The sequence below is a fragment of the Hyla sarda genome, chromosome 4, assembly GCF_029499605.1.
Source record: "Hyla sarda isolate aHylSar1 chromosome 4, aHylSar1.hap1, whole genome shotgun sequence".
In the NCBI taxonomy this organism is placed as follows: Eukaryota; Metazoa; Chordata; class Amphibia; order Anura; family Hylidae; genus Hyla; species Hyla sarda.
Window position 1 is genome coordinate 56,814,760 of NC_079192.1, and position 25,040 is coordinate 56,839,799.

General features: G+C 42.5%; 2 protein-coding genes across 7 annotated transcripts in view; one reads left to right on the top strand and one right to left on the bottom strand.

Annotated features, from left to right (window-relative positions):
* The window catches only part of NPM2 (nucleophosmin/nucleoplasmin 2), a 29,535-nt gene extending 21,752 nt beyond the window's left edge, over window positions 1-7,783 (bottom strand). For 2 of the 5 annotated variants that reach the window (XM_056571092.1, XM_056571085.1), the window contains exon 1: window positions 7,286-7,392. The gene's annotated coding sequence lies outside the window, so the exon portion shown is untranslated. Of the gene's footprint in view, window positions 1-7,126; window positions 7,150-7,276; window positions 7,393-7,591 lie in introns of those variants that run through there. The other 3 variants (XM_056571087.1, XM_056571089.1, XM_056571090.1) reach the window with 3 other exon arrangements.
* On the top strand, window positions 7,288-16,614 carry PBDC1 (polysaccharide biosynthesis domain containing 1). Of its 2 annotated transcripts, none has more exons than XM_056571093.1 (6): window positions 7,288-7,442; window positions 8,486-8,551; window positions 12,502-12,561; window positions 12,805-12,945; window positions 13,028-13,139; window positions 16,205-16,614. In XM_056571093.1, the coding sequence occupies exons 1-6, from the start codon at window positions 7,326-7,328 to the stop codon at window positions 16,300-16,302; spliced, it is 594 nt and encodes a 197-aa protein (XP_056427068.1). In that variant the 5' UTR covers window positions 7,288-7,325; the 3' UTR covers window positions 16,303-16,614. The 2 variants fall into 2 exon arrangements, with proteins under 2 accessions (XP_056427068.1, XP_056427069.1); XM_056571094.1 differs by lacking the exon at window positions 7,288-7,442 and adding an exon at window positions 7,487-7,577 and having other exon boundaries at window positions 16,205-16,609.
* Window positions 16,615-25,040: the final 8,426 nt, after the last annotated feature.

Sequence of the window (25,040 nt, forward strand, 5' to 3'; positions counted from 1 at the left end):
TCAGGAATACAGTCTGACAGTTGTTGCAGAGCTTGACTTCTCATAAAAGTTTCTGAATTAGGGAATATTGTGAAGACTCGTCCGGATTTAGGGAATAGATAAGGTCCGGTGATCTTGCAGAGTGTTTAGGGATTGACACACTCACAATTTAGCAGATATCAGCCGTCGCCGCAAGGCTCAGGCCTAAACTCACTGATGACAGCAGCGCAGATCCTTCTCCATCAACAGCCCACGAGGAAAGAGAGTGAACAATGGCCGCCGCTCCCTTATATGGGCAGGGCCGTTTTTACTGGTCCAATCAACTATCACTCACCGTTACAAGGAGTGATGGGAGATAAACGTCACAGGGACCTCCAAAGGTCCTCAAGCATAAAACCATAGAGTTCATCCGGTCACGTGACCCGCAGGTCCTGTTACGCTATGCATAGGTAATTAACCATTTATATACACTTGTACAATCCTATATATATACAAATCCTGAAGAATTATTAGATAACTAATACCTAGATGAGAGGTGACTAGGGGCGGGCTAGTTAAGAAGAACTAGGGACTCTGGCTATGGGAACTTATATACAAAGGTACCGGATATGATGCAGTACCGGGACACCACACTACCTTTGAAGCTCTCTGCTTGTAAGGAAAATGGACATACAAAATAAATTATATGTTTATTCAGATATACAATATGTCTACTTTATGTTTGCATGTTGACATGTTTTTACTATTGGAAGACATCAGAGGGCTTCAAAGTTCAGCAACAATTTTCCAATTTTTCACATTTTCAAAATCAGAATTTTTCAGGGACCAGTTCAGTTTTGAAGTGGATTTGGGGGGCCTTCATATTATAAATACCCCATAAATGACCCCATTATAAAAACTGCACTCAAAGTATACAAAATGACATTCAGAAAGTTTGTTAACACTTTAGGTGTTTCACAGGAATAGCAGCAAAGTGAAGGAGAAAATTCAAAATCTCCATTTTTTACACTAACATGTTCTTGTAGACTCAGTCTTTGAATTTTTACAAGGGGTAAAAGAAGAAAAAGACCCCCAAAATCTGTAATCCAATTTATCTCGAGTAAGGAAATACCTCATATGTGAACGTAAAGTGCTCTGTGGGTGCACTAGAGGGCTCAGAAGGGAAGGAGTGGCAATGAGATTTTGGAGAGTGAATTTTGCTGAAATGGTTTTTTGGGGGGGGGGGGGGGGGCATGTCGCATTTAGGAATCCCCTATGGTGCCATAACAGCAAAGAAAACCCCCACATTGCATACAATTTTGGAAACCACACCCCTTAATGGCACATAACAAGGGGTAAAGTGAACCTTAACACCCCACAGGTATTTGACGACTTTTTCGGTAAAATCGGATGAGTAAATGAAATTCCTTTTTTCACTAAAATGCTGTTTTTACCCCAACTTTACCATTTTTACAAGAGGTAATAGGAGAAATGCCCCCCAAAAGTTGTAACCCCATTTCTTCTGAGTATGGAAATACAACATGTGTGGACATCATGTGCTATGTGAGTGCACTACAATGCTCAGAAGAGAAGGAGCCACATTTGGCTTTTTGAAAGCAAATTCTGCTGAAATGGTTTTGGGGGGTCATGTCACATTTAGGAAGCCCCTATGGTACCATAACAGCAAAGAAAAACCCCACATGGCATACTTTTTTGGAAACTACACCCCTCAAGGCATGTAACAAGAGGCTGCAGTTGTCCTTTAACACCCCACAGGTGTTTGACAACTTTTCGGTAAAGTTGGATGTGTAAATGAAATTTCATTTTTTCACTAAAATGCAGTTTTTTCCCCAAATTTACCATTTTTACAAGAGGTAATAGGAGAAAATGCCCCCAAACGTTGTAACCCATTTCTTCTGAGTATAGAAATACATGTGTGGACATCAAGTGCTCTGTGAGCGAACTACAATGCTCAGAAAAGAAGGAGCCATATTTTGCTTTTTGATAGCAAATTTTGCTGAAATTGTTTTTGGGGGGCATGTCACATTTAGGAAGCCCCTATGGTGCCAGGACAGCAAAAAAAAAAAAAACACATGGCATACTATTTGGGAAACAACATCCCTCATGGAACATTACAAGGGGTACAGTGAGCCTTTACACCCCACAGGTGTTTGCCAAATTTCCGCTAAATTTGGACGTGAAAATGAAAAATTAGATTTTTTTCACTAAAATGCTGGTGTTACCCCAAATTTTCAATTTTCACAAGGGGCAATAGGAGAAAAAGTCTCCCAATATTTTGGAAATAAACCATATGTGGATGTAAAGTGCTCTGCGGGCGAACTACAAGGCTCAGAAGAGAAGAAGCGCCATTGGGTTTTTGGAGAGAGAATTTGTTTGGAATGGAAGTCGGGGGCCATGTGCGTTTACAAAGCCCCCGTGCTACCAGAACAATGGACCCACCCACATGTGACCCTATTTCGGAAACAGGGTATGTAAACTTTTGATCATAGTCGTTTGGGTAGTTCGTGTTGTGATTATGATTTAAAAAGAGTGAACACAGTTGTTTGACAATAAATGGCTTCACCCATCCTCTAACCATGAGTGAAAGAAAGGCTTTTGTGTTGTCATTCATATTCCCTGAACAATGGTTATTTAAGGGTAAGGTAAAGGGTATGTAAACTAATGAGCACAACTGTACAGCCTAAAATATTGGGGTAGAACCAGCGCTAGCCACTAGCCACAGCCACTTAGGTTGCATATAAAAGACAACAAAAAATGAGTGACTCCGTGTCTTTTGAGGGGTTGTTCACAGTGCCAGCAAGCGTAGAAAAAAAATGCCTATTTTTTTCTCTCTGATCAAACCCTGTAAAAATACTGAATCCCGACAGACCCCATTCAAGCCAATAGGATCTGTCGAGACTCGACGGTCAGTTGTGCTCCAACCCGTTCAGGTTCAATTTAAATGGGCACTGTCAGATACAAAAACTTTTGATATGTTGTAAAGCATGTATAACCAATAGGTTTTGCAATTGCTTTCATTAGAAAATTTTCAGTATTTCATGCTGAAAAAGCCAGTCAAACAACTGCCCCTCCTGCCTGCTTGGACACATACTAGTCCTGCTGTGTCCATGCATCATCATCTATGACATGGACACACTTCCTTGATTGACAGCTGTGAGTGCAGGGCTCAGAGCTGGAGGAAAATTCCTCCCACTGTCAGCTTGTGTCCAGCTACTGGAGGGGGCGGAGACCTGCACAGTGAGGCCACGCCCCCTCGATTTGAGAGAAATTCAGACTAGTGAGCTAAATAAAAAGTGTAATAAAAAAATAAATAAAGGTGCTAGACACAAAAATTAGATGTACATGGTCAGGATTAGGTACTGAGTGATATATTTATAAAAAACATTTTTAGTTGGATCTGACGGGTACGCTTTAATGCAAAAAAAAAATACTTAAAATAATTAACCAACCCTGAACTGGTTGGAGCACAATGGCCACGTGAATTTAGTCTTGAGATCAGTGTTTTCCAACCAGTGTGCCTCCAGCTGTTTCAAAACTACAACTCCCAGCATGCCCGGACAACCAAAGGCTGTCCGGGCATGCTGGAAGTTGTAGTTTTGAAACAGCTGGAGGCACCCTGGCCTATGCTGTAGATAGGGTATAAGAAGTTAAAGGGGTACTCCAGCAGAAAACAATGTTTTTAAAATCAACTAGTGTCAGAAAGCTGGAGGCACACTGGTTGGGAAACACTGCTTTAGATGTAGACATGTAGAGACTTTAATTATCCAGAAAGTTGAACAAAGGCACAGATAGCAACCTAGGCCACTTGTAACTACTCTCACAGAAAAGGAGGCAATCTAGGTGAATTTTAACAAAAAATTATAATCTTTATTTCACAGTAGGTTAAAAGTACATACACATTAAAATCACGAGAGGCATGATATGGTGGTCAGAAAAACACACTGAAAAGCAGAGTGAGACTGTCCCAAATATTAAACTTAGGAATAAATACAAATAGATAGACACTAATAATTCTATCTATATATACAATAGTATCCTCCAACATGCAATGAAATAGCTAACTAAAGACAGTTAGTAACAATGTAAATGGATGGAGGTAATAGTATATCAGATGATGGAATCAGAATGAATAGAAGAATAGGGGAGACTGAAAATGAAAGCAAAGCAAATATAATCAACAATACCAGTCATGCACCCTATGGAGGGACATCTCACCTACCCCGAACGCGTTTTCGCTATTCGCTTCGTCTGGGGGCGTGTCTCAGGTTAGAAAGGATGGAGTATAAATAGCCAGAACCTACCTATCATGAGACGCCGTGTCTAATAACTAAAGTAACACACCTGCTAAGTTAGTGTAGTCATAACCCTGCGCTCCGGAAGAGACTATCTGGTGTAGCACACACCAGGGAGGCGGATGCCGGAACATCGTCGGCATCTGAGTGACGTGGATCGTCACGTGACCCGGCGGCGTCACATGACACAAAGCGCTCTTAATATCACGCGACTTGCGCGCAAGTCAGGAACTGAATGGGAGAATGGGCGTGCGGCTACGGCGTCTCACGTGATACTGATCACGTAATGCGCCGAGCGTCAAAGCAACAGTTGCTAAGCGCTGTGTGAACAATACATGCTATTAATAATAAACATTCATATATTAGGTCATTCTCTTTTCCAGTTTAAAGTTGTCAATGTATTGAATAATTTTGCTTTTGCTTTAACTAGGTCCTAATTCACTCTTTTGGTGATGGTGGCACATTCGCACTTCTTGGCTGGTAAGTTGCTTCTCAAATCACTCTGCACTTTTTCTCACCATGGTGTTTTCTTTCTTTTTGCATGTCTCTATGTATTGTTTACACAGCGCTTAGCAACTGTTGCTTTGACGCTCGGCGCCGGCGCAACACGTGATCAGTATCACGTGAGACGCCGTAGCCGCACGCCCATTCTCCCATTCAGTTCCTGACTTGCGCGCAAGTCGCGTGATATTAAGAGCGCTTTGTGTCATGTGACGCCGCCGGGTCACGTGACGATCCACGTCACTCAGATGCCGACGATGTTCCGGCATCCGCCTCCCTGGTGTGTGCTACACCAGATAGTCTCTTCCGGAGCGCAGGGTTATGACTACACTAACTTAGCAGGTGTGTTACTTTAGTTATTAGACACGGCGTCTCATGATAGGTAGGTTCTGGCTATTTATACTCCATCCTTTCTAACCTGAGACACGCCCCCAGACGAAGCGAATAGCGAAAACGCGTTCGGGGTAGGTGAGATGTTCCCCCATAGGGTGCATGACTGGTACTGTTTATTATATTTGCTTTGCTTTCATTTTCAGTCTCCCCTATTCTTCTATTCATTCTGATTCCATCATCTGATATACTATTACCTCCATCCATTTACATTGTTACTAACTGTCTTTAGTTAGTTATTTCATTGCATGTTGGAGGATACTATTGTATATACAGATAGAATTATAATTGTCTATCTATTTGTATTTTTTCCTAAGTTGAATATTTGGGACAGTCTCACTCTGCTTTTCAGTGTGTGTTTTTCTGACCACCATATCATGCCTCTCGTGATTTTAATGTGTATGTACTTTTAACCTACTGTGAAATAAAGATTATAATTTTTTGTTAAAATTCACATGTAGAGACTTTGAAGATTGCGAAAACTGTTACAGAAATCAATGCAACAACCCCATTCAGATGAATGGAACTGGTTTTCTAGCGCAGAGGGTTGGGGAACTACTGCAAAAGAAAAAGTAGGATGTTTTTTTTTTTTTTACGTATTGAACAATATGGAGTCCTGTATTTATTTGTTTTTTTGCAGGTTGCAGTCTTTATGCATACCTTATTGCTGTACTATGCTATTTTTTTTGCAGCCCCATAAACTACAAATCTAGTGGCAGCATGCATGAGTGACTTGCTCCTGTGTTCCAAAACAAGACTTGAGTCCCCGTTCTTAAAGGGGTACTCCGGTGGAAAACATTTTTTTTTTTTAAATCAACTGGTGTCAGAAAGTTAAACAGACTTCTAAATTTCTTCTATTAAAAATCTTTACCCTTCCAGTACTTTTTAGCAGCTGTATGCTACAGAGGAAATTCTTTTCTTTTTGAATTTCTTTTTTTTCTTGTCCACAGTGCTCTCTGTTGACACCTGATGCCTGTATCAGGAACTGTCCAGAGCAAGAGTAAATCTTCATAGCAAACCTATGCTGCTACGGACAGTTCCTGACACGGACAGAGGTGTCAGCAGAGAGCACTGTGGACAAGACAAAAAAAAAATCTAAAAGAATAGAATTTCCTCTGTAGCATACAGCTGCTAAAAAGTACTGGAAGGGTAAAGATTTTTTAATAGAAGTAATTTGCAAAAACAAATAAAGGTATGCACTCACAGCTGGTAAGCTGCTAAGAAGGACGTTCCTACGTCCGAAACGGCCGGCGTAGCCTCAGAGCGCCCCTTACGTCTACATTCATGCCGTGGTGATCCCGGACTCGGAGCCTGTAGCAGCTTACCAGCGGTGAGTGCATACTTTTCTTTGTTTTTGCATATATCGATACTATACCTAGTGTGTGCACCCCGCAGGTGCTGCGCATATATAGAAGTGAGTCCGGACGCTCCTAGCGGTTACCTTGTGGTATCGTATGTTTGCTTTTTCCACCTATTTGGTTTGCTACCTGGTGTGCTCTCTCCTTCTTGGATTTTCTAATTTACAAATCTGTTTTAACTTTCTGGCACCAGTTCATTAAAAAAAGTTTTTCACCGGAGTACCCCTTTAAGGAGTACTCTAATGTTTAAAAACGTATCCCCTATGCACAGGACACGAGATAAGTGTCTGATCTCAAGGGGTCCGACTCTGAGACCACCCGCAAATTCCAAAATGGGTTAAATTAGAGGCCAGGTTCCAGAAAACACAGTTGTTCCTAGTGATCTGCCGCTTATCCTGTGGATAGGGCAGTGTTTCTCAATCCTTATGCCTCCTGCTGTTGCAAAACTACAACTCTCAGCATGCCCAGACAGCCAACGGCTGTCTGGGCATGCTGGGTGTTGTAGTTTTGCAACAGCTGGAGACATACTGGTTGGAGAAAAACTGATAGGGAATACACTTTAAACAGTGGAGTGCCCTTTTATATAGGGTTATTCCCACTTTAAACCTTTTCACCCGTCCAAAGGATTGGTGAAAATAATCTGATGGAGGAGGGGTCCGACTTCTAGGGCCATTCCCCTAGTCCACCCATTTTAAAGTGAACTGTAGTCGAGCATGCGCGTTGCCGCATCATTCCTTTCACTCCCTATGAGACTACCGAAGATACCCGAGTACAGCGCTTAATCGGAGCACAGTGCGCATGCTCAATGGCCGCTCCTGAAGAACAACTCCCCAGATCCCATAGCAACCGCTCAGTCGCTGCAACGTCGTTGGCTGGGGTCGCTTATCACGTGAACCGCGGACCGTGTCTGCGCAAGCGCATGGTATAGTACAAATGGCGAAGCGAGATTCACAGTAATAGAAGGTTAATTGTTTCCGGGTTGGGAGGGGGAGGAGGTTAAAGGTCAGAGGTTGTCAAAATGGCGGCTCCGGGAGATTTGGGTGGCTTGGGCTCACTGGTGAGAATTTATACCGTGTTTCATATCGATGTGTCCCGATAGCCTGGCGTTGCTAGAGGCGGCTACTTTTCTCGTTACTATGGGAAGGAGGCAGGCCTGCAGTAGCTCTAGCGCCCCCTAGCTGCGGCCGCCGCCATGATGATCCTGTCAGAACCACGCGTTTATCTGACACATTAAGAATTCTTGTTCCCCCATTACAGACTAAAATAGTGTGTGTCACCCCCAAACTGATCCCCATAAGAATGAATAGGATTACATATATATTATTCATGCATCTACAGTATAGGAATGACAAGTATCCCAGCGATTGCAGAACTACAACTCCCATTATGGCATGACATTGCCCGATGGGAGTTGTAGTATTGCAACAGATTGGAGAACCCTTATATACTGTAATATTCCCACAGGGCAGTGGTCTCCAAACTGTGGATCTACAACTGTTGCAAAACTACAACTCCCAGCATGCCCGGACAGCCAACGGCTGTCCGGGCATGCTGGGAGTTGTAGTTTTGCAACAGCTGGAGGTGTACAGTTTGGAGACCCCTGCCATAGGCGGGTTTATCCTATGTTAATAGGTGTCCCTATGGGTCCATACTATACTGCAGTATTATGGGGGGATGTTTTCCACTATAATGGGCTTCCGAAATTAAAACACACACTATATATATATATTTTTTTTTTTCTTATCCCTTTCTTTATGAATCTGACTTAAAAAAAACAAAAAACCACCTGTATAAGATCGAAGTCATATGGCGGTACTATATGGGGCCCATAGCCTTGTACAGGTGCTGGATATGTCCCCACGTAACTTAGAGCTTGTACAGAGACGTATTTGGTGCGATCTGCGATTTTGCCTATAAAATGAATTTTTGGGATAGTAATAAAATGTCTTTTTCTTTGTTTACCAGGGAGCAGCAGAAGCGCTGTCTGTGGCCGATGCACTGTCCCTACCTGCAGAATCCTACGGCAATGATGTAAGGTTTTCATGTTGTTACTGCCTTGGGCCATTTGATCTGAAATGTTTGTGGGTGTGGGCAGCCCTCACTTTTCACTGAGAGAAAATATAGTCTTTGCATGTAGTGTAATGCATGTTAATCCACATACAGTAATAAAACACATATTAAAAGGTGTTTAACCTGTGGAGGGTGCAGGACGTACCTGTACACCCTGGCTGCCTGGTACTTGGCGCACTGGGATGTACATGTATGTCCTAAATCCCATACGGACTATGAAGTGAGGGCAGGAGCTGCACTCGCTTCCTAGACCGCAGGTCCCGGCTGCTATCATTAGCTGGGGTTGTCCTGCTAATGGCCATTTAGCCTACAGATGCCGCAATCAATACTGGTCACGACATCTGAAGTATTATGGGGGCTTTGAGAGACTCATCAGACCAGGTACGGCCCAATCGCGGAGGGTCTGATTAAGGATAGCCTTATGCCTATCTCTATCTTATATGAAGGATAACCTTATACCTATCTCTATCTTATATGAAGGATAGCCTTATACCTATCTCTATCTTATATGAAGGATAGCCTTATACCTATCTCTATCTTATATGAAGGATAGCCTTATACCTATCTCTATCTTATATGAAGGATAGCCTTATACCTATCTCTATCTTATATGAAGGATAACCTTATACCTATCTCTATCTTATATGAAGGATAGCCTTATACCTATCCCTATCTTATATGAAGGATAGCCTTATACCTATCTCTATCTTATATGAAGGATAGCCTTATACCTATCTCTATCTTATATGAAGGATAGCCTTATACCTATCTCTATCTTATATGAAGGATAACCTTATACCTATCTCTATCTTATATGAAGGATAGCCTTATACCTATCTCTATCTTATATGGAGGATAGCCTTACACCTATCTCTATCTTATATGGAGGATAGCCTTATATCTATCCCTATCTTATATGAAGGATAACCTTATACCTATCTCTATCTTATATGAAGGATAGCCTTATACCTATCTCTATCTTATATGAAGGATAGCCTTATACCTATCTCTATCTTATATGAAGGATAGCCTTATACCTATCTCTATCTTATATGAAGGATAGCCTTATACCTATCCCTGTCATATATGAAGGATAACCTTATACCTATCCCTGTCATATGAAGGATAACCTTATACCTATCTCTATCTTATATGAAGGATAACCTTATACCTATCTCTATCTTATATGAAGGATAACCTTATACCTATCTCTATCTTATATGAAGGATAGCCTTATACCTATCTCTATCTTATATGAAGGATAGCCTTATACCTATCCCTATCTTATATGAAGGATAGCCTTATATCTATCCCTATCTTATATGAAGGATAGCCTTTTACCTTTCTATATCTTATATGAAGGATAGCCTTATACCTATCTCTATCTTATATGAAGGATAGCCTTATACCTATCTCTATCTCATATGAAGAATAACCTTTATACCTATCTCTATCTTACATGAAGGATAGCCTTATACTTCTCTATCTTATATGAAGGATAGTCTTATACCTATCCCTATCTTATATGAAGGATAGCCTTATACCTACCTCTATCTTATATGAAGGATAGCCTTATACCTATCTTATATGAATGATAGCCTTATACCTATCTCTATCTTATATGAAGGATAGCCATATACCTATCCCTATCTTATATGAAGGATAGCCCTATACCTATCCCTATCTTATATGAAGGATAGCCCTATACCTATCCCTATCTTATATGAAGGATAGCCTTATACCTATCTTATATGAATGATAGCCTTATACCTATCTCTATCTTATATGAAGGATAGCCTTATACCCATCTCTATCTTATATGAAGGATAGCCCTATACCTATCTTATATGAAGGATAGCCCTATACCTATCTTATATGAAGGATAGCCCTATACCTATCCCTATCTTATATGAAGGATAGCCTTATACCTATCTTATATGAATGATAGCCTTATACCTATCTCTATCTTATATGAAGGATAGCCTTATACCCATCTCTATCTTATATGAAGGATAGCCGTATCCCTATCTTATATGAAGGATAGCCCTATACCTATCCCTATCTTATATGAAGGATAGCCTTATACCTATCTCTATCTTATATGAAGGATAGCCTTATACCTATCCCTATCTTATATGAAGGCTTGTCTTATACCTATCCCTATCTTATATGAAGGCTTGTCTTATACCTATCTCTATCTTATATGAAGGATAGCCTTATCCCTATCTCTATCTTATATGAAGGATAGCCTTATACATATCTCTATCTTATATGAAGGATAGCCTTATACCTATCTCTATCTTATATGAAGGATAGCCTTATACCTATCCCTATCTTATATGAAGGATAGCCTTATACCTATCTCTATCTTATATGAAGGATAGCCTTATACCTATCTCTATCTTACATGAAGGATAGCCTTATACCTATTTCTATCTTATATGAAGGGTAGCCTTATACCTATCCCTATCTTATATGAAGGATAGCCTTATACCTATCTCTATCTTATATGAAGGATAGCCTTATACCTATCTCTATCTTACATGAAGGATAGCCTTATACCTATTTCTATCTTATATGAAGGGTAGCCTTATACCTATCCCTATCTTATATGAAGGATAGCCTTATACCTATCTCTATCTTATATGAAGGATAGCCATATACCTATCCCTATCTTATATGAAGGATAGCCCTATACCTATCCCTATCTTATATGAAGGATAGCCCTATACCTATCCCTATCTTATATGAAGGATAGCCTTATACCTATCTTATATGAATGATAGCCTTATACCTATCTCTATCTTATATGAAGGATAGCCTTATACCCATCTCTATCTTATATGAAGGATAGCCCTATACCTATCTTATATGAAGGATAGCCCTATACCTATCTTATATGAAGGATAGCCCTATACCTATCCCTATCTTATATGAAGGATAGCCTTATACCTATCTTATATGAATGATAGCCTTATACCTATCTCTATCTTATATGAAGGATAGCCTTATACCCATCTCTATCTTATATGAAGGATAGCCGTATCCCTATCTTATATGAAGGATAGCCCTATACCTATCCCTATCTTATATGAAGGATAGCCTTATACCTATCTCTATCTTATATGAAGGATAGCCTTATACCTATCCCTATCTTATATGAAGGCTAGTCTTATACCTATCTCTATCTTATATGAAGGATAGCCTTATCCCTATCTCTATCTTATATGAAGGATAGCCTTATACATATCTCTATCTTATATGAAGGATAGCCTTATACCTATCTCTATCTTATATGAAGGATAGCCTTATACCTATCCCTATCTTATATGAAGGATAGCCTTATACCTATCTCTATCTTATATGAAGGATAGCCTTATACCTATCTCTATCTTACATGAAGGATAGCCTTATACCTATTTCTATCTTATATGAAGGGTAGCCTTATACCTATCCCTATCTTATATGAAGGATAGCCTTATACCTATCTCTATCTTATATGAAGGATAGCCTTATACCTATCTCTATCTTACATGAAGGATAGCCTTATACCTATTTCTATCTTATATGAAGGGTAGCCTTATACCTATCCCTATCTTATATGAAGGATAGCCTTATACCTATCTCTATCTTATATGAAGGATAGCCTTATACCTATCTCTATCTTACATGAAGGATAGCCTTATACCTATTTCTATCTTATATGAAGGGTAGCCTTATACCTATCCCTATCTTATATGAAGGATAGCCTTATACCTATCTCTATCTTATATGAAGGATAGCCTTATGCTCATCCCATACATGCGTAAACCCCTTCACTGTATTTGTAGTTATAACTTCTGCAGGAAGGCTATTCCATGCATCCACTACTCTCTCAGTGAAGTAAATAATGTCTGTCTTTTATTTTGCAGCCCAATATTGAGATGGCGTGGGCCGTGAAGGCGTATCAGCACGCAGAGGTGTACTTCAATGTAAGTCGGGATGTCCAGTCTTGTGTGTACATAAAGCTGCAATGTCTTACAATACAGTCTCGGGTAACAAAGCCAGAGGCTGTCCAGGCATGCTGGAAGTTGTAGTTTTGCAACAGCTGAAGGCACCCTGGTTGGAGGGAGTTTTCTGTTTGCACTTGTAACAAAAATATGCAAATGAAGCACAGGCCAAAACCCCCACCCCACGATAGTCATGCTTGTGCACCTCTATATTTTTACCCCCAGCTTATATGCTCAGTTGACCCGCACCTCCTGAAGCTGACGCGCATGGACCAAGACATCTACACAGCTTTCCGAACAGAATTTCCAGATCTTCGCATCGATGTAATCGACCCTGAAGACCTGAAGTCCCCAGCTGCAAAAGAAGTAAAACTTGTACCGAGGAGCTTTCTGCTTCTTACCAGTCTTATCTCTATAAGACACTGACAGTGAATTCTATCCCCCACAGAAATGGCGGCCATTCTGCATGCAGTTTGAAAATCAGGTGGAAGACTTTAACTACGGGACCCTGCTAAGACTGGACAGCAGCAAGGAGTATACGGAGGAGAATACCATCTTTTGTGAGTGTATAGAAAATGGATGATAGATTGCAAGTGTATATGGAAAAAAGGATGATACAGGTGCAAGAAAAAGTATGTGAACCCTTTGGAATTATATGGATTTCTGCACAAATTGGTCTGAAAATGTTATCTGATCTTCATCTAAGTCACAACAATAGACAATCACACACAAAGAATTAAATGTTATGTTTTTATTGAACACACCATGTAAACATTCACAGTGTAGGTGGAAAAAGTATGTGAACCTTTGGATTTAATAACTAGTTGAACCTCCTTTGGCAGCAATAACTTCAACCAAACGTTTCCTGTAGATCAGACGTGCACAACGGTCAGGAGTAGTTCTTGACCCTTCCTCTTCACAGAACAGTTTCAGTTCAGCAATATTCTTGGGATGTCTGGTGTGAATCGCTTTCTTGAGGTCATGCCCCAGCATCTCAATCGGGTTGAGGTCAGGACTCTCACTGGGCCAATCCAGAAGGCGTATTTTCTTCTGTTTAAGCCATTTTGTTGTTGATTTACTTCTATGCTTTGGGTCGTTGTCCTGTTGCAACACCCATCTTCTGTTGAGCTTCAGCTGGTGGACAGATGACCTTAAGTTCTCCTGTAAAATGTCTTGATAAACTTGGGAATTTATTTTTCCTTCGATGATAGCAATCCGTCAAGGCCCTGACTCAGCAAAGCAGCCCCAATCCTTGATGCCCCAACCACCATACTTCACAGTTGGGATGAGGTTCTGATGTCGGTGTGCTGTGCCTCTTTTTCTCCACACACAGTGTTGTGTGTTTCTTCCAAACAACTCAACTTTGGTTTCATCTGTCCACAGAATATTTTGCCAGTACTGCTGTGGAACATCCTGGTGCTCTTGTGCAAACTGTAAACGGGCAGCAATGTTTTTTTTGGACAGCAGTGGCTTCCTCTGGTATCCTCCCATGAAATCTATTCTTGTTTAGTGTTTTACGTATATTAGATTCTGTAACAGGGATGTTAGCATATGGCAGAGACTTTTGTAAGTCTTTAGCAGACACTCTAGGATTTGTCTTCACCTCATTGAGCAGTCTGCACTGTGCTCTTGCAGTCATCTTTACAGGACGGGCACTCCTAGGGAGAGTAGCAGCAGTGCTGAACTTTCTCCATTTATAGACAGTGGACTGATGAATGGCCAGGCTTTTGGAGATACTTTTATAACCCTTTCCAGCTTTATGCAAGTCAACAATTCTTAATTGTAGGTCTTCTGAGAGCTCTTTTGTGAAGGCATCATTCACATCAGGCAATGCTTCTTGTGAAAAGCAAACCCAGAACTGGTGGATGTTTTTTATAGGGTAAGGCAGCTGTAACCAACACCTCCAATCTCATCTCATTGATTGGACTCAAGTTGGATGAAACCTCTCTCCAATAAGCTCTTGGAGATGTCATTAGTCTAGGGGTTCACATACTTTTTCCACCTGCACTGTGAATGTTTACATGGTGTGTAAAAACATGGTGTCATTTAATTTTTTGTTTGTTATTAGTTTAAAAGGGTACTCCAGTGGAAAACTTTTTTATTTATTTTTTATTTTTTTATCAACTGGTGCCAGAAAGTTAAAGATTTGTAAATTACTTTAATTAAAAAATCCTAATCCTTCTAGTACTTATCAGCTGCTGAATACTACAGAGGAAATTCTTTGCTTTTTGGAACACAGTGCTCTCTGCTGACATCTCTGTCCATTTTAAGAACTGTCCAGAGTAGGAGAAAATCCCCATAGAAAACATATGCTGCTCTGGACAGTTCCTAAAATGGACAGAGATGTCAGCAGAGAGCACTGTGCTCGTGATGTCAGCAGAGAGCTCTGTGTTCATGTCAGCAGAGAGCTCTGTGTTCCAAAAAGAAAAGAATTTCCTCTGTTGTATTCAACAGCTAATAAGTACTGGAAGGATTAAGATTTTTTAATAGAAGTAATTTACAAATCTGTTAACTTTCTGGCTCTAGTTGATTTTAAAAAAAAGTTTCCCACCGGAGTACCCCTTTAAGCAGACTGTGATTGTCTATTGTTGTGACTTAGATGATCAGATCACGTTTTATGACCAATTTGTGCAGAAATCCATATAATTCCAAAGGGTTCACATACTTTTTCTTGCAAATGTATATTGAATGGACCGTAAGCCTCCTGTATCACCAGTGTCTAAGAGAGTTAGCTTGTTGTTTATTGCTACATACCAGCTATGAGACAGCTTAGGTCAGTATTTTCCAACCAGTGTGCCTCCTGCTGTTGCAAAACTACAACTCCCAGACAGCCAAATATTTTGCAACAGCTGGAGGCACCCTGTTTGGAAAACACTGACCTCTAGGTGCATGAGGCCCTGAGGACAGACTAAATCTGGTCATACACACTAGATAGCGGTCTGCCAAACACTTGTTGGGCCTTCAGCTATCATTCAAGATCCCCAACATACATGCTCATCATTACATGTGTATGCTCTCAATGGGGAGATTGGAGAACAAAGGGATTGGGCAGGTTGGTATCAGACTCCCCTAACCTTCTCTGTGACTGGCACTGTCAGTTTCCCCAGCTGTAGACTCTATTCTCTACCAGTGTCACTGGCCGTGGACAGGGTGCCCGGATACCGGAGCTATAAGGGAGTCTGGGCACATCACTACAGCCAGCCATTAGCTGAGGGCAGTGTGACAGATCAGGGCCGCCAGAAGATCAGGGCCGCCAGGGAAGGGGAGACCAATTCCAGCAGCTTCGGGGGAAAGGTGGAAGGTAAGTCAAAGTTTTATTATTTTTATTCTGGCAGCCTGGGCATACAGGAGAAATGAAATCTTCACTAGAGTTTCCCTTTAATATAGTCATGCACATTAAACAATAAGGGTATGGTAATACGCAGGATGCAGATGCTCCGACTACAGTCACAAGAGTGAGTGCTGGGAGTTGTAGTTTTGCAACAGCTGGAGGCACCCTGGTTGGGAAACACTGACCTAGGGGTTTTCTGACAGAGTGGGCAGTGTATATTACATTTCTACAGATAGCTGCAATGCGCCTGATGTACCTTCTGACTGTTTCTCCTCTTGTTGTTTTGTCTTCCAGCTACCAGAATCCAGTTTTTTGCTATCGAAATTGCACGGAACAGAGAAGGATGCAATGACGTGGTTTACAATCAGAGGCTAAATGACGCTGCAAAGTGACGGATACATGGGTAATATCTATTGGCAGCGGCTGAATGCCATCGTGCAGATGGGGGGTGAAGAGAGAACTATGAGATCTGACCCGTGTGCCCTACATGACGATACCAGTTACCAAACAATTGAAACTTTATTTTCTGCTGTTTTCCACTATTCACTCATTTGGCAAACAGGAAAATACCCAAAACTCATTGCTGCCACCACAGACTTTAAAACCGCTTTAAACTGAAACAAAGTGCCAACCAGGAGTATTCAGACACCTGAGGTTTTTTTTTTTTTTTGAATCTTAATAAATTGCATGTCTATATACAGATTTGTCATATATTCCCTTGTTATAGTTGCCTCAATCCTGGATGCATCTCCACAACTGAACTGCAAAATAATCTTACACAATAGCTCCTGCTATTTCTAACCTAGACTTTCAATTCACACATGCCTAATGTCATGATAACCTCTCTAAAATCCATATTGTGCCACCCAGGGGATCATTATCTTTAGGGATGTCCCGATACTAGCCATTTGCATGGTATCGGGGACTCGTTTAGTGTCCCCAATACCATGCCCCATACCTGCTGCCGCTCCGCTGCCCCGTTCTCCCGTCAGTATCATGGCGTCCTATGGAGGAGCATGTGACATATAAGTCACTCCGCCTCCTCCCCTGCGCCCAGCGTAACGCTGGGGAGGAAGCAGAGTGACTTATATGTCACATGCTCCTCCATAGGACGCCATGATGAGGACAGGAGAACGGGGCAGCGGAGCGGCAGCACCAGACATAAGAGGTGAGCTGCCTGCAAGGAGGGGGGGTGCTACTAATGTCTAAACAAGGGGGGACTGCTGCTTTTTAAACGGGGGGAGGCCCCTGCTGCTGTCTAAATCTGTTTAGTTTTCTGGAGCCAGTGGATAAAAAAAAAAAGTTTTTAACCGGAATACCCCTTTAATTTTATGTATTTTCAGTAATGTATTATGTCCTATTGGATCCATATTTACTTAGGAGTTAAATATGGATCTAATGAGACAATAGGATATAATATTTAAAACTTTGTTGCCTGTATCAACCAATCACAGTGCAGCTTTTGTAGTTCAACAGCAAAATATTAAATAAAAGCTGTGCTGTGATAGGATGACACAGGCAAATGGTGTATAAATCCTATGCAAGGTACAGTGGTCCCTCAACATACGATGGTAATCCGTTCCAAATGGACCATCGTATGTTGAGGGATCCGTGCAATGTAAAGTATAGGACAGTGGTCTACAACCTGCGGACCTCCAGATGTTGCAAAACTACAACACCCAGCATGCGCGGACAGCCAACGGCTGTCCGGGCATGCTGGGTGTTGTAGTTTTGCAACATCTGGAGATCCGCAGCTTGTAGACCACTGTTAGACAAATTTGTACTCACCTGTCCCCGCCGCTCCGGACCGTCACCGCTGCCCGTAATGTCCCCAACGCTCCGGCAAGACCTCTGCTTCCCCGGCATCCTCGCTCTCTGTCGTCGCCATCACGTCACTACGCACGCCGCTCCTATTGGATGACGGGACGGTGTGCGCAGCGACGTGATGACGTCAATGGAGAGCGCTGACTATGCAGATGATCCCGAAGAGGACGCGCCGGAGCCCCGAGGACAGGTAAGTGACCATCACCGGAACTCACGGGGCACCGTAAACTGCTATCCGGGGGCAGCTGGAGCAGTCAGCGCTGCTGGATAGCCGTTTATGCGATGGCCCAGACATGCAAAAGCATCGTATGTTGATGCTGCCTTCAACATGTGATGGCCTCTGAGAGGCCATCGCATGTTGAAATTATCATATGTCGGGGCCATCGTAGGTCGGAGGGGTCACTGTTTATGTGTAAAAGACATCTGTGTGAATAGCGTCCTATCAGCTGTTCAGCACGGCCCCAGAAGTCCACAATGTGCATAGCCACGAGCCTCTGTGCTGTACATTGTGTATTGGTGATGCTGGGTTACTTCAGTGCAGCTCCTATTAGTAGTTGTACTGCTGTAATCCTGCATCACCACTATAAAATATACAAAGCTGAGGTTTACACCTCTGTACTGTGTTTAATTCTGGTGTCAGTATCCCACCAGCTAGGACATCGGTGTGCATCTAGCTGGTTCCAAACATAATGTACAACCCTTACATTTTTGGATTATTCTATTTTTTCACGTGACAACACTGAATAAATGACCCTCTGCTACAATGTAAAGTAATGAGTGCACGGCCGGTATAACAGTTTACCTCTCACCACACCCGGCAACAAAAGTAAATACACCCCATAAGTATAAAATGTCCAAATTGGGCACAATTTGTCATTTTTTTTTCTCCCTGGTGTCATGTGACTTGTTAGTGTTACAAGGTCTCAGTTATGAGCAGGTGTCTTAAAGGGGTACTCCGCCCCTAGACATCTTATCCCCTATCCAAAGACAGTTCCTTTAGACTGTGTCAACAGAGAGCACTGTTGTCAGACTGGAATTAAAAATGTATTTGTTTTATACAGCAGCTAATAAATAGTGGAAGGATTAAGATTTTTCAACTCCTTAATGATGCAGGACGTATATGTACGTCCTGCGCTGGCTCCCACTATATAATGTGGGGTCATGCGGTGAACCCGCGTCATATCGGGTCGGTCCTGGCCGAGATCCGCGACTAATACTGGACATCACTGATCGCGGTGATGCCGTAATTAACCCTTCAGACGCGGCAATCAAAATTGCTGCCGTGTCTGAAGTGAAACCGAAAGCATCCCAGCAGCTCAGTCGGGCTGTTTGGGACCGCCGTGGTGCTTGAGTCCTTAAGGGGTTAAGTAAAGTAATGTACAATTCTGTTTAACTTTCAGGCACCAGTTGATTTGAAAGTATTTGTTTCCACCGAAGTTCCCCTTTTAAGTGCACATGTTCAGTGTTATATTCAGAGGTTGTCTTTTGGAAACAGATGTATGTATGGAACATGGATGTATGAGGACTTCCAGCATCATTGAGAGGGAGGGGGGGATTCAGCTTGTCAGTGTTCTGCATGGCTGTTGTCCCAGAAGGAAGCCTCTTCTAAAGATGAAGCACAAAAAGCCTGCAAACAGTTTGCTGAAGGCTTAAGACAAGCAGACTAAGGACATGGATTCTTGGAGCCATATCCTGTAGTCCGATGAGACCAAGATAAACTTATTTAGTTCAGCTGGTGTCAAGTATATGTGGTGGCAGCAACCAGGTGAGGAGAACAAAGACAAGCGTGTGCGTGCGTGTGTGTGTGTGTGTGTGGTCAGGAGTATAAAGACAAGTGTGTGTGGTGAGGAGTATAAAGACAAGCGTGTGGTGAGGAGGAGTATAAAGACAAGTGTGTGTGTGTGTGTGTGTGTGTGTACGAGGAGTATAAAGACAAGAGTGTGTGGTGTGAGGAGTATAAAGACAAGTGTGTGGTGTGAGGAGTATAAAGACAAGTGTGTGTGGTGAGGAGTATAAAGACAAGTGTGTGTGTGTGTGTGTGTGTGTGGTGAGGAGGAGTATAAAGACAAGTGTGTGTGTGTGTGTGTGTGGTGAGGAGGAGTATAAAGACAAGTGTGTGTGTGTGTGGTGAGGAGGAGTATAAAGACAAGTGTGTGTGTGTGTGTGTGTGTGGTGAGGAGGAGTATAAAGACAAGTGTGTGTGTGTGTGTGTGTGGTGAGGAGGAGTATAAAGACAAGTGTGTGTGTGTGTGTGGTGAGGAGGAGTATAAAGACAAGTGTGTGTGTGTGTGTGTGTGTGTGGTGAGGAGGAGTATAAAGACAAGTGTGTGGTGAGGAGTATGAAGACAAGTGTGTGTGGTGAGGAGTATAAAGACAAGTGTGTGTGGTGAGGAGGAGTATAAAGACAAGTGTGTGTGTGTGGTGAGGAGGAGTATAAAGACAAGTGTGTGTGTGTGTGGTGAGGAGGAGTATAAAGACAAGTGTGTGTGTGGGGAGGACGAGTATAAAGACAAGTGTGTGTGTGTGTGGTGAGGAGGAGTATAAAGACAAGTGTGTGTGGTGAGGAGGAGTATAAAGACAAGTGTGTGTGTGTGTGTGGTGAGGAGTATAAAGACAAGTGTGTGTGTGGTGAGGAGGAGTATAAAGACAAGTGTGTGTGTGGTGAGGAGGAGTATAAAGACAAGTGTGTGTGGTGAGGAGGAGTATAAAGACAAGTGTGTGTGGTGAGGAGGAGTATGAAGACAAGTGTGTGTGGTGAGGAGTATAAAGACAAGTGTGTGTGGTGAGGAGTATAAAGACAAGTGTGTGTGGTGAGGAGTATAAAGACAAGTGTGTGTGGTGAGGAGGAGTATAAAGACAAGTGTGTGTGGTGAGGAGGAGTATAAAGACAAGTGTGTGTGGTGAGGAGGAGTATAAAGACAAGTGTGTGTGGTGAGGAGGAGTATGAAGACAAGTGTGTGTGGTGAGGAGGAGTATGAAGACAAGTGTGTGTGGTGAGGAGTATGAAGACAAGTGTGTGTGTGGTGAGGAGGAGTATAAAGACAAGTGTGTATGGTGAGGAGTATAAAGACAAGTGTGTGTGTGGTGAGGAGTATAAAGACAAGTGTGTGTGTGGTGAGGAGTATGAAGACAAGTGTGTGTGTGGTGAGGAGTATGAAGACAAGTGTGTGTGTGGTGAGGAGTATGAAGACAAGTGTGTGTGTGGTGAGGAGTATGAAGACAAGTGTGTGTGTGGTGAGGAGTATGAAGACAAGTGTGTGTGTGGTGAGGAGTATGAAGACAAGTGTGTGTGTGGTGAGGAGTATAAAGACAAGTGTGTGTGTGGTGAGGAGTATAAAGACAAGTGTGTGTGTGGTGAGGAGTATAAAGACAAGTGTGTGTGTGGTGAGGAGTATAAAGACAAGTGTGTGTGTGGTGAGGAGTATAAAGACAAGTGTGTGTGTGGTGAGGAGTATGAAGACAAGTGTGTGTGGTGAGGAGTATAAAGACAAGTGTGTGTGGTGAGGAGTATGAAGACAAGTGTGTGTGTGGTGAGGAGTATAAAGACAAGTGTGTGTGTGGTGAGGAGTATAAAGACAAGTGTGTGTGTGGTGAGGAGTATGAAGACAAGTGTGTGTGTGGTGAGGAGTATAAAGACAAGTGTGTGTGGTGAGGAGTATAAAGACAAGTGTGTGTGGTGAGGAGTATAAAGACAAGTGTGTGTGGTGAGGAGTATGAAGACAAGTGTGTGTGTGGTGAGGAGTATAAAGACAAGTGTGTGTGGTGAGGAGTATAAAGACAAGTGTGTGTGGTGAGGAGTATAAAGACAAGTGTGTGTGGTGAGGAGTATAAAGACAAGTGTGTGTGTGTGGTGAGGAGTATGAAGACAAGTGTGTGTGGTGAGGAGTATAAAGACAAGTGTGTGTGGTGAGGAGTATAAAGACAAGTGTGTGTGTGGTGAGGAGTATAAAGACAAGTGTGTGTGGTGAGGAGTATAAAGACAAGTGTGTGTGTGTGGTGAGGAGTATAAAGACAAGTGTGTGTGGTGAGGAGTATAAAGACAAGTGTGTGTGTGGTGAGGAGTATAAAGACAAGTGTGTGTGTGTGGTGAGGAGTATAAAGACAAGTGTGTGTGGTGAGGAGTATAAAGACAAGTGTGTGTGGTGAGGAGTATAAAGACAAGTGTGTGTGGTGAGGAGTATAAAGACAAGTGTGTGTGTGGTGAGGAGTATAAAGACAAGTGTGTGTGGTGAGGAGTATGAAGACAAGTGTGTGTGGTGAGGAGTATAAAGACAAGTGTGTGTGGTGAGGAGTATAAAGACAAGTGTGTGTGGTGAGGAGTATGAAGACAAGTGTGTGTGTGGTGAGGAGGAGTATAAAGACAAGTGTGTGTGGTGAGGAGTATGAAGACAAGTGTGTGTGTGGTGAGGAGGAGTATAAAGACAAGTGTGTGTGGTGAGGAGTATGAAGACAAGTGTGTGTGGTGAGGAGTATAAAGACAAGTGTGTGTGGTGAGGAGTATAAAGACAAGTGTGTGTGGTGAGGAGTATAAAGACAAGTGTGTGTGGTGAGGAGTATGAAGACAAGTGTGTGTGTGTGGTGAGGAGTATAAAGACAAGTGTGTGTGGTGAGGAGTATGAAGACAAGTGTGTGTGGTGAGGAGTATAAAGACAAGTGTGTGTGGTGAGGAGTATAAAGACAAGTGTGTGTGGTGAGGAGTATAAAGACAAGTGTGTGTGTGGTGAGGAGTATAAAGACAAGTGTGTGTGTGGTGAGGAGTATGAAGACAAGTGTGTGTGTGGTGAGGAGTATGAAGACAAGTGTGTGTGGTGAGGAGTATAAAGACAAGTGTGTGTGGTGAGGAGTATGAAGACAAGTGTGTGTGTGTGTGGTGAGGAGTATAAAGACAAGTGTGTGTGGTGAGGAGTATGAAGACAAGTGTGTGTGGTGAGGAGTATAAAGACAAGTGTGTGTGGTGAGGAGTATAAAGACAAGTGTGTGTGGTGAGGAGTATGAAGACAAGTGTGTGTGTGGTGAGGAGGAGTATAAAGACAAGTGTGTGTGGTGAGGAGTATGAAGACAAGTGTGTGTGGTGAGGAGTATAAAGACAAGTGTGTGTGGTGAGGAGTATAAAGACAAGTGTGTGTGGTGAGGAGTATGAAGACAAGTGTGTGTGTGGTGAGGAGGAGTATAAAGACAAGTGTGTGTGGTGAGGAGTATGAAGACAAGTGTGTGTGGTGAGGAGTATAAAGACAAGTGTGTGTGGTGAGGAGTATAAAGACAAGTGTGTGTGGTGAGGAGTATGAAGACAAGTGTGTGTGGTGAGGAGTATGAAGACAAGTGTGTGTGGTGAGGAGTATGAAGACAAGTGTGTGTGGTGAGGAGTATGAAGACAAGTGTGTGTGTGTGGTGAGGAGTATGAAGACAAGTGTGTGTGTGGTGAGGAGTATGAAGACAAGTGTGTGTGTGGTGAGGAGTATGAAGACAAGTGTGTGTGTGGTGAGGAGTATGAAGACAAGTGTGTGTGTGGTGAGGAGTATGAAGACAAGTGTGTGTGGTGAGGAGTATAAAGACAAGTGTGTGTGGTGAGGAGTATAAAGACAAGTGTGTGTGGTGAGGAGTATGAAGACAAGTGTGTGTGGTGAGGAGTATGAAGACAAGTGTGTGTGGTGAGGAGTATGAAGACAAGTGTGTGTGGTGAGGAGTATGAAGACAAGTGTGTGTGTGTGGTGAGGAGTATGAAGACAAGTGTGTGTGGTGAGGAGTATAAAGACAAGTGTGTGTGTGTGGTGAGGAGTATAAAGACAAGTGTGTGTGGTGAGGAGTATGAAGACAAGTGTGTGTGGTGAGGAGTATAAAGACAAGTGTGTGTGGTGAGGAGTATGAAGACAAGTGTGTGTGGTGAGGAGTATAAAGACAAGTGTGTGTGGTGAGGAGTATAAAGACAAGTGTGTGTGGTGAGGAGTATGAAGACAAGTGTGTGTGTGTGGTGAGGAGTATGAAGACAAGTGTGTGTGGTGAGGAGTATAAAGACAAGTGTGTGTGGTGAGGAGTATGAAGACAAGTGTGTGTGGTGAGGAGTATAAAGACAAGTGTGTGTGGTGAGGAGTATAAAGACAAGTGTGTGTGGTGAGGAGTATGAAGACAAGTGTGTGTGGTGAGGAGTATAAAGACAAGTGTGTGTGGTGAGGAGTATGAAGACAAGTGTGTGTGGTGAGGAGTATGAAGACAAGTGTGTGTGTGTGGTGAGGAGTATGAAGACAAGTGTGTGTGGTGAGGAGTATAAAGACAAGTGTGTGTGTGTGGTGAGGAGTATAAAGACAAGTGTGTGTGGTGAGGAGTATGAAGACAAGTGTGTGTGGTGAGGAGTATAAAGACAAGTGTGTGTGGTGAGGAGTATGAAGACAAGTGTGTGTGGTGAGGAGTATAAAGACAAGTGTGTGTGGTGAGGAGTATAAAGACAAGTGTGTGTGGTGAGGAGTATGAAGACAAGTGTGTGTGGTGAGGAGTATGAAGACAAGTGTGTGTGGTGAGGAGTATGAAGACAAGTGTGTGTGTGTGGTGAGGAGGAGTATAAAGACAAGTGTGTGTGGTGAGGAGTATGAAGACAAGTGTGTGTGGTGAGGAGGAGTATAAAGACAAGTGTGTGTGGTGAGGAGTATGAAGACAAGTGTGTGTGGTGAGGAGTATAAAGACAAGTGTGTGTGGTGAGGAGTATAAAGACAAGTGTGTGTGGTGAGGAGTATGAAGACAAGTGTGTGTGGTGAGGAGTATGAAGACAAGTGTGTGTGGTGAGGAGTATGAAGACAAGTGTGTGTGTGTGGTGAGGAGTATAAAGACAAGTGTGTGTGGTGAGGAGTATGAAGACAAGTGTGTGTGGTGAGGAGTATAAAGACAAGTGTGTGTGTGTGGTGAGGAGTATAAAGACAAGTGTGTGTGGTGAGGAGTATGAAGACAAGTGTGTGTGGTGAGGAGTATAAAGACAAGTGTGTGTGGTGAGGAGTATAAAGACAAGTGTGTGTGGTGAGGAGTATGAAGACAAGTGTGTGTGTGTGGTGAGGAGTATAAAGACAAGTGTGTGTGGTGAGGAGTATAAAGACAAGTGTGTGTGTGGTGAGGAGTATAAAGACAAGTGTGTGTGGTGAGGAGTATGAAGACAAGTGTGTGTGGTGAGGAGTATAAAGACAAGTGTGTGTGGTGAGGAGTATAAAGACAAGTGTGTGTGGTGAGGAGTATAAAGACAAGTGTGTGTGGTGAGGAGTATGAAGACAAGTGTGTGTGGTGAGGAGTATGAAGACAAGTGTGTGTGTGTGGTGAGGAGTATAAA